Source organism: Rhinoraja longicauda, chromosome 20, assembly GCF_053455715.1.
Source record: "Rhinoraja longicauda isolate Sanriku21f chromosome 20, sRhiLon1.1, whole genome shotgun sequence".
In the NCBI taxonomy this organism is placed as follows: Eukaryota; Metazoa; Chordata; class Chondrichthyes; order Rajiformes; family Arhynchobatidae; genus Rhinoraja; species Rhinoraja longicauda.
The window spans coordinates 3,848,813-3,858,499 of NC_135972.1; the positions used below are offsets into that span (position 1 = coordinate 3,848,813).

Consider the following 9,687-nt stretch of genomic DNA (forward strand, 5'->3'; position numbering starts at 1 on the left):
ATTGAGCACGATACAGGTAATATATTTATTCCAATTTAATGTACAATAGGTGGTTTCTCCAAACACCTGGTATACTTCCCCAGAAATGCCAAGGAGGAAAATCTGAAAGAAAAAAAAACAAAGAAATGTGACTTCCAAGCTTTAAAGAAAGAAAAAGTCCTGCAGCCTTTCAGTTTGATGGGCCAGAGTACCACTCCGAAGCTGTGTTCCCTGCACTCTGCTGCCAACCAACCCTGCTTGATCAAGTCAGAGATAGGACGGCCACACACTACAGATGATAATCTACACAGGACAATAAATTAATTGGACCAGTCCGTATTTGCAATTTGTTGGAATACAAGTTAATTTGGTAAGTGTCAGGGAGCATGGAAGCAGACGCTTTGGCCCAACTTGTTCATGTCAACCATGATGCCCATTCAAAGCTAGTCCCACTTGCCCACGATTGGCCCATATCTTTGGAGATACAGCATAGGAACAGGCCCTTAGGCCTATTGAGTGCATCGACTAGCGATCAGTGGACTAGCACTATCCTACATACTAGGGACATTTTTAGAAATACAGTGCAGAAACAGGCCCACCAGATCCGCGCCGACCAGCGATCCCCGCACATTAACACTATCCTACACCCCCTAGGGACAATTTTTACATTTGCCCAGCCGATTAACCTACAAACCCGTACATCTTTGGAGTGTGGGAGGTAACCAAAGATCTCGGAGAAAACCCATGGGGAGAAGGTACAAACTCCGTACAGACGGCACCCGTAGTCGGGATCGAACCCGGGTCTCCAGCGCTGCATTCGCTGTAAGGTAGCAACTCTACCGCTGCGCCACCGTGCCGCCCGCTTTACACAAGTCAATTAACCTACAAATTTGTACGTCTTTGGGATGCGGGAGGAAACCAGAGCACTCGGGAAAAACCAACACGGTCACAGGAAGGACGTACAAACTCTGTACAGACAGCACCCCTAGTCAGTATCAAACCCAGGACTCTGACACAGTGAGGCAGTAACTCTACTGCACTGCCACCCCCATTTTTGTTAGATGGTACAACAAGAAAAAGGCAGGATTCAGATCAAAATCAGCCTATTGTCCAGTGTGGAGGTATCTATGCTTGTCATTACCACAGGACACTGTTACATGCTTGTCATTACAATGGACAGAGGCACCAACAATAGACTTTCATCTTTTTGATTGGGACACGCGGCACGTTAAATTCAAAATGCTTTTGTTGAGAGGAACAAAGTACCGTGGTTGCATTCTTCTTCGTGAGTTATCCAAAGTCTGGATACAGCAATCCACACTAGGTTAGAAATATTACGCTGGGAACATAGGAAGGGTGTAGATTTGAACAAGACCCTCATGGCTGCCCAAAGAGAAAGCAGGCATTGATAATTTTACAACTCCACAAACACATGCAATCAATTTGTTGAACTTACCCTTTCAAGAAAGCACTTCCAAGTTATTCCTCGTCAATTGGAGGAATGCCCAACTCCTCATCGGTCCATTTGGAGGGGTCAGGATACGGAAAATGACCCTGTTAGAACAAAATTCCGGGCCTTTGTGAACAAGTGGTGGTTCGAGGGGTTGTGACAATTCACTGCACCCGCAAAACAGCATCAACCACTGGAAAAATACACAAAGCTCTTGGGGTGCACAAGCAGTCAGTGCTATTGAATGTTGACAAACCTCTTTTGAGCTTTAAAACCCGAGCACACCCAAAGCCATAATATTATGTAATAAAATGAGCTTCACTTATCTAACTCCCAGCACCTGATTTCTACCATTTATTCGAATGGAAATACAATGCTTTGCGCAACTCACCAGCCTAGGAACACACCTTACACTTCCTTATCTCTGTGTCTCCCTCTCCCTTGACTCTCAGTCTGAAGAAGGGTCTCGACTTGAAACGTTACCCATTCCTTCTCTTCAGAGATGCTGCATGACCCGCTGAGTTACTGCAGCATTTTGTGTCTATCCCGAGCCTGGGTAGCCTACAAATATCCATGTTGTCCCAGTGGACTCGATGTTCAGTCCCACACCAGAGCTGGAAGAGCAGACTTCCACAGCAAGAAGCACTGAGACTTCTACATTACCACTCCAGCTTATAAAGGTTTGAAGTGCAAAACATTGGTGATCTCCCAGGACGGACTGTGAGAAGGACAAGTTATTACAGTCAGTTGGGAGGTTGATGAAGTACTCACAGTGACTGCATCTGGATCGTGCCACATGTGCCAGAAAATCCAGAACCACATGAATCCACTGAGGATCTCGGACTGCAGCACCTGGTTCTTGGTCAGCTCAGGATACTGCCGGTACCGAGGCTCGATGTGGACCGTACCACCGGCTCTGGGGAAGGCAGGAAGGAACAAGATGCAAATAAACCCCAAAATACAGCCAAACAACACAAGAAATAGAAGATCAGATCATAGAGTTATACAACACAGAAACATGCCCAACTCGTCCATGCTGACCAAGATGCTCCATCGACACTAGTCCCATTTGCCTGTGTTTGCCCCATACCTTAAACCTTTCCTATCCATGCATCTGTCCAAGTGCCTTTTGAATGCTCAAATAATACCTGCCTCAACTACCTGCTCTGGCAGCTCGTTCCATACACCCACCACCCTCACTTTAGCCTGACCACTATTCAAGAAGAGCATGGATGAAGATAATTGCTATCTAGGAAGTCACATGAAAATAGTGCTAGCTGTGTTTTACAATCTATTAAAAATGAGACTTTTTGTTGACACAACCACTCAGATACACGCAGTGTAACACCAATGACAAAAGGCCTTATGATTTCTTGATGGGCCATTTAAATTTAGGAACCATTCCAAACTTAGTAAGATACTTATGTGGAATTTCTATAACATTCTGATCATTCTTCTCCAAAGGAATTTTGAAATAAAATTACAAAGAACTTTGTCTCATTGTTCACTAATAGATCTAAGAGTCTGCCCCTCAACCTTCTGCTCTGGAAAGCAGCCGGGAATGTAATCATTTATATTTTCCTCTATTCCTTTTGCCAACTAGGTAGAGTTCCTTTATTTGAAGATTAAAAGGCCGTCACAATTTTTGTTCTAATTTCTTGATTTATAGCCAACCCAATCATTCTTTCACCAGTCCAACATAGAAACCCTCATCAGAAGGCTTAGAAACATAGAAACATAGAAAATAGGTGCAGGAGTAGGCCATTCGGCCCTTCGAGCCTGCACCGCCATTCAATATGATCATGGCTGATCATCCAGCTCAGTAGCCTGTACCTGCCTTCTCTCCATACCCCCTGATCCCTTTAGCAAAAAGGGCCACATCTAACTCCCTCTTAAATATAGCCAATGAACTGGCCTCAACTACCTTCTGTGGCAGAGAATTCCACAGACTCACCATTCTCTGTGTGAAGAAATGTTTTTTCATCTCGGTCCTAAAAGACTCCCCCCTTATCCTTAAGCTGTGACCCCTGGTTCTGGACTCCCCCAACATCGGGAACAATCTTCCCGCATCTAGCCTCTCCAACCCCTTAAGAATTTTATATGTTTCTATAAGATCCCCCCTCAGTCTTCTAAATTCCAGCGAGTACAAGCCTAGTCTATCCAGTCTTTCTTCATATGAAAGTCCCGCCATCCCAGGGATCAATCTAGTGAACCTTCTCTGTACTCCCTCTAAGGCAAGAATGTCTTTCCTCAGGTTAGGAGACCAAAACTGCACACAATACACCAGGTGCGGTCTCACCAAGGCCCTGTACAACTGCAGCAGAACCTCCCTGCTCCTAAACTCAAATCCTCTTGCTATGAATGCTAACATACCATTCGCTTTCTTCACTGCCTGCTGCACCTGCATGCTTGCTTTCAATGACTGGTGCACCATGACACCCAGGTCACGTTGCATCTCCCCTTCTCCCAATCGGTCACCATTCAGGTAATACTCTGCTTTCCTGTTCTTGCCGCCAAAGTGGATAACCTCACATTTATCCACATTATATTGCATCTGCCATGCATTTGCCCACTCGCCTAATCTATCCAAGTCACTCTGCAGCCTCCTAGCATCCTCCACGCAGCTAACACTGCCACCCAGCTTCGTGTCATCCGCAAACTTAGAGATGTTGCATTCAATTCCCTCGTCCAAATCATTAATATACACTGTAAATAACTGGGGTCCCAGCACTGAGCCTTGCGGTACCCCACTAGTCACTGCCTGCCATTCCGAAAAGGACCCGTTTATTCCTACTCTTTGCTTCCTGTCCGCCAACCAATTTTCTATCCACCTCAAAACTGAACCCTCAATACCGTGTGCTTTAAGTTTGTACACCAATCTCCTATGTGGGACCTTGTCGAAGGCCTTCTGAAAGTCCAGATATAACACATCGACTGGTTCTCCCTTATCCACTCTACTAGTTACATCCTCGAAAAATTCTATAAGATTCGTCAGACATGATTTGCCTTTGGTAAATCCATGCTGACTTTGTCCGATGATTTCACCACTTTCCAAATGTGATGCTATCACATCTTTAATAACTGACTCGAGCATTTTCCCCACTACCGATGTTAGGCTAACTGGTCTATAATTCCCCGTTTTCTCTCTCCCTCCCTTTTTAAAAAGTGGGGTTACATTAGCTACCCTCCAGTCCTCAGGAACTACTCCAGAATCTAAAGAGTTTTGAAAAATTATCACTAATGCATCCACTATTTCTGAGGCTACTTCCTTAAGCACTCTGGGATGCAGCCTATCTGGCCCTGGGGATTTATCTGCCTTTAATCCATTTAATTTACCTAACACCACTTCCCGACTAACCTGGATTTCCCTCAGTTCCTCCATCTCATTAGACCCCCGGTCCCCCGCTATTTCCGGCAGACGGTTTATGTCTTCCTTAGTGAAGACAGAACCAAAGTATTTGTTCAATTGGTCTGCCATCTCCTTGTTCCCTATGATCAATTCACCTGTTTCCGACTGCAAGGGACCTACATTTGTCTTAACTAATCTTTTTCTCTTGAGATATCTATATCGATAGAGAGCTTGTAGTGGCTCAGTAACAATTGGGGATGGATAGATATAACTAGTGGGTGTAGGATAGTGTTAATGTGCGGGGATCGCTGGGCGGCGCGGACTTGGTGGGCCGAAAAGGCCTGTTTCCGCTCTGTATATATATGATATGATATGAACAGTACAGCACAGTAATAAGCCCTTCGGCCCACAATGTCCATGCTGAACACAAGGCCAATTTTTTCACAAGTTATAGGAGTAGAATTAGGCCATTCGGCCCATCGAGTCTACTCCACCATTCAATCATGCCTGGTCCCATTTTCCTGCCTTCTCCCCATACCACCTGTTCTAATCAAGAATTTGTCTATCTCTGCTTTAAAAATATCCAATGATGTGGCCTCCACAACCTTCTGTGGCAATGAGTTCCACAGATTAACTACCCTCTGACTAAAGAGGTTCCTCCTCACCTTTCTAAAAGAGCGTCCTTTAATTCTGAGACTATGACCTCTGGTCCTAGACTCTCCCACCAGTGGAAACATCCTCTCCACATCCACTCTATCTATGCCTTTCATTGTTCTGTAAGTTTCAATGAGGTCCCCCCTCAACCTTCTAAACTCCAGTGAGTACAGGCCCAGTGCTGTCAAGCACATCATATGCTAACCCACTCATTCTTGTAAACCTCCTCCAGAGTTAGCACATCCTTCCTCAGAAAGACAAAAAAAAGCTGGAGTAACTCAGCGGGACAGGCAGCATCTCTGGAGAGAAGGAATGGGTGACGTTACGGGTCGAGACCCTTCTTCAGTCACCCATTCCTTCTCTCCAGAGATGCTGCCTGTCCTGCTGAGTTACTCCAGCTTTTTGTGTCTATCTTCGGTTTAAACCAGCATCTGCAGTTCCTTCTTACACATCCTTCCTCAGATACAAAAAAGGTACAATATACCAATTCCAGCGACTGCAGTTTGTGTCATAATATACACTGACTTTATTAACAACACCCATTTCATTAAGTACTCATTTTCTTCTGGAAATAAACACTCTAGCCCTCAAACCCCATCAACTGAGTCTAATTATTTTGTCGCATCTTCAAGAGGACTCAATAGCACCAGTGCCAACAGCCCAGGATGCTCATGGTCTTAGATTGCAACAGTCCAGCGAGCCTACACTCCTAGGTGCCCACATCCTGCCAAGCTTAAAGCCCTAGGTGCCCACAGCACAGCCATGGGCACCAACTTCCCAGGGTGTCAACAGCCTTGGGTGTTAATCCCACAAGGTGCCAACAGCCTTGCCGAGGGGAGGTGTGGTCCGGGTGTGTTGTACAGGTGAGACCCAGGTGTGGTCCGGGTGAGACTCGGGTGTGTCCGGGTATGGCACAGGTGTGGTCTGGGTGAAATCCAGGTGTAGTCAGGGTGAGACTCGGGTGTGTCTGGGTATGGCACAGGTGTGGTCTGGGTGAAATCCAGGTGTAGTCAGGGTGAGACCCAGGCTGGTGTCAACCACCCAGGGTGCCAACCGCCTTGGGTGCCAACTTCCCAGGGTGCCCAGGTGTCAACTACCCAGGGTGCCAACAGCCTTGGGTGCTAATCCCACAAGGTGCCAACCGCCTTGGGTGCCAACCACCCAAGTGCCCACCATCCAGATTGCCACTGGGCCTGGGAGCCAGCCAGCTACCCATGGAGGTGCCAACAGCCGTGGGTGCCCATGACCTTGGGTGCCAATGTCCCCGGGAGAGCAGTCTCCTCTTCCCGACCTCTAGCCGCCCCGGGCTGCCGTTTCCCTCGCCCCGCGCTCACCTGCGGACGGGAGCGGGTCCCATTCCCGGGCCGGGGCACAGGCCTCGGCGCTGCAGGAGTCGCGCTCCCCGCAGCAGCAGCAGCGCCCCGCATCGCGACATGGCCTCCCGCCCTCTGCTGCCCACCCGCCAGCAACGCGCCCTGCCATTGGGCGAGGCCGGAGCGCACCACCGCCTCACAGCAGCAGGGGGAGACCGGCAGCACCCGGACACGGGCCCTTCGCTATTAAACACCGGGGAGGCACGGAGCGACCCTCACGTATAACGTTGTGAAAGGTGACTGTGGGGGAGGGGGAGAGAGATGTTTCGCGTGCTGATGCGAATGCCCTGCGCCGATGCCACCCCCTCTCACTGGAGATGGTTGCGCCCGATCCGATGGGCGGGGCCCGGGGAGGGAATGGGCGGGACCCGGGGAGGGAATGGGCGGGGCCCGGGATGGGCGGGGCCCGGTGAGGGGGTGGGCCCAGAGCCGTTGCCGTGGCAACCAGGCGCCGAGTGCTGGAGAGTCACTCAGCAGGCCGGGCAGCGCCTGTGGAGGGTAGACCTGTGGAGGCCAGCACCTGTGGAGGCCAGCACCTGTGGAGGGCAGCATCTGTGGAGGGCAGCATCTGTGGAGGCCAGCACCTGTGGAGGGCAGCATCTGTGGAGGGCACATCTGTGGAGGCCAGCACCTGTGGAGGGCAGCATCTGTGGAGAGCACATCTGTGGAGGGCACATCTGTGGAGGCCAGCACCTGTGGAGGGCAGCATCTGTGGAGAGCACATCTGTGGAGGGCACATCTGTGGAGGCCAGCACCTGTGGAGGGCAGCATCTGTGGAGAGCACATCTGTGGAGGGCACATCTGTGGAGGGCACATCTGTGGAGAGCACATCTGTGGAGGGCACATCTGTGGAGGGCACATCTGTGGAGAGCACATCTGTGGAGGGCACATCTGTGGAGGGCACATCTGTGGAGGGCACATCTGTGGAGGGCACATCTGTGGAGGGCACATCTGTGGAGGGCACATCTGTGGAGGGCACATCTGTGGAGGGCACATCTGTGGAGGGCACATCTGTGGAGGGCACATCTGTGGAGGGCCGATGTAGGAAGGAACTGCAGATGCTGGTTTACACCGAAGATAGACACAAAATGCTGGAGTAACTCAGCGGGACAGGCAGCATCTCTGGAGAGAAGGAATGGGTGATGTTCCGGGTCGAGACCTGTGGAGAGGATGTTTCTACTTGTGCCTGGAGTCTAGGGCCAGAGGGCACAGCCTCAAAAATGAAAGGCCATACCATTAGAAAGGAAATGAGGAGGTGTGTGTGTTCAACACTCCAAGGAGGCAATTTGCAGAGGGCCAAATTAACCTACAAACCCACACATCTTTGGGATGTGGGAGGAAACCGGAGCACAGGAGGAAACCCATGCGGTCCACACAGACAGCACCTGGGGTCAGGATGGAAGCTGGGTCTCTGGTGCTGTGAGGCAGCGGCTCAACCCTCGTGAAGCAGTGGGGGTGGGTGCTCATGGATGGATGGGTGGAGTAAATGACAAAGGCAAGCGGTGATAGGGAGACCAATTTATTCCTTTATTCCTTGGAATGCTGGAGGATGAGGAGCAATCTCTTAGAGGTGTATGAAATCATGAGGGACGTAGATTGGGTGAATGCAAAAGTCTTTTACCCGGAGTGGGGGAAATCAAGAACCAGAGGCCATAGGTTTAAGGTGAGAGGGGAAAGATTTAATAGGAACCTGAGAGACAACTTTTTCACTCAGAGGGTGGTGGGTGTATGGAATGAGCTGCCAGAGGAGGTAATTGAGGCTGGTAGAAACATAGAAAATTAGGTGCAGGAGTAGGCCATTCGGCCCTTCGAGCCAGCACCGCCATTCAATATGATCATGGGTGATCATCTAAAATCAGTACCCCGTTCCTGCTTTTAAAATATATCACTTGATTCCTTTAGCCCTAAGAGCTAAATCTAACTCTCTCTTGAAAACTTGGTACTTTAACATTTAAGCACACATGTGGGCAGGTACATGCAGACGCCAGTGGTGTGGATAACAGGCTGAGTGTTTTGTTGCTGAGTTATAAAACCTTTATTTTGAATCTGCCTCAGTAATCGGAGCGTGGCACAAGCTTTGTTTTTGTTTTTGCGGTCTCCTAGGTAACCAAAAGAAACACAAATTCATTACACAGAGGCCTGAACATAGAAACCAGGAGAGACGGAAGAACACAGATGCCAAGATTACTATCGAGAGGTCCACATAGATCCTCAGAGGGAAATGTGGAGTTACAAACAACAGTAGACTATTTCAAAAGAAGTTGGAAAGTTACGGACAGACAAATCCTCAGGTATTTTGAAATCGACGTGTGCAAACGAAGCAACTTGGAGGGAAGAAGTGTATGAAACAGTACAAGCATTAAGAAACAATGCATCCAGAACATTGTAGATTGAAAGTTTAGTTTAGTTTAGTTTAATTTAGAGATACAGTGCGGAAAGCAGGCCTTTTCGGCCCACTGGGTCTGCGTCAACCAGCGATCCCCGCAAATTAACACTATCCTATGCCCACTTGGGACAATTTTTACATTTACCAAGCCAATTAACCTACAAACCTGTACGTCTTTGGAGTGTGGGAGTAAACTGAAGGTCTCGGAGAAAACCCACGCAGGTCACGGGGAGAACGTACAAACTCCGTACCGGTAGTCGGGATCGAACCTGGATCTCCGGCGCTGCAAGCGCTGTAAGGCAGCAACTCTACCGCTGCGCCACCGTGACCACCCCTTAGATAAGGACGTGTAACAGAAAAGGAATGCAGAAGACAGCAAAGGGGAGAAATATCTACAGATATGTGGATTGAGGAGACACTCCAAGGCTGCAGAAGATAAACCCTGATATAAGCTTCAGAGGAATTGATGTGCTAAAAAAGAAATATTTTTACAAGC

The 9,687-nt window shown here is 48.8% G+C and overlaps 1 protein-coding gene across 1 annotated transcript; it reads right to left on the reverse strand.

Moving 5' to 3' along the window:
• Positions 1-6: 6 nt before the first annotated feature.
• ndufb2 (NADH:ubiquinone oxidoreductase subunit B2) lies at positions 7-6,924 on the reverse strand. Its single transcript, XM_078416475.1, has 4 exons — positions 6,767-6,924; positions 2,201-2,345; positions 1,436-1,533; positions 7-102 (listed from the first exon to the last, which is right to left on the reverse strand). Exons 1-3 carry the CDS (start codon positions 6,865-6,867, stop codon positions 1,459-1,461), a joined length of 321 nt encoding a protein of 106 aa, XP_078272601.1. The 5' UTR covers positions 6,868-6,924; the 3' UTR covers positions 7-102; positions 1,436-1,458.
• Positions 6,925-9,687: the final 2,763 nt, after the last annotated feature.

Excerpts from the sequence above, each read along its gene's own strand:
- ndufb2 (XM_078416475.1), bottom strand. The coding sequence starts at position 6,867 with ATGTCGCGATGCGGGGCGCTGCTGCTGCTGCGGGGAGCGCGACTCCTG. Across the intron at positions 2,346-6,766 it reads GGACCCGCTCCCGTCCGCAG|AGCCGGTGGTACGGTCCACA; the intron begins GTGAGCGCGGGG and ends TGCCTTCCCCAG. Across the intron at positions 1,534-2,200 it reads ACGATCCAGATGCAGTCACT|GGTCATTTTCCGTATCCTGA; the intron begins GTGAGTACTTCA and ends TTGTTCTAACAG.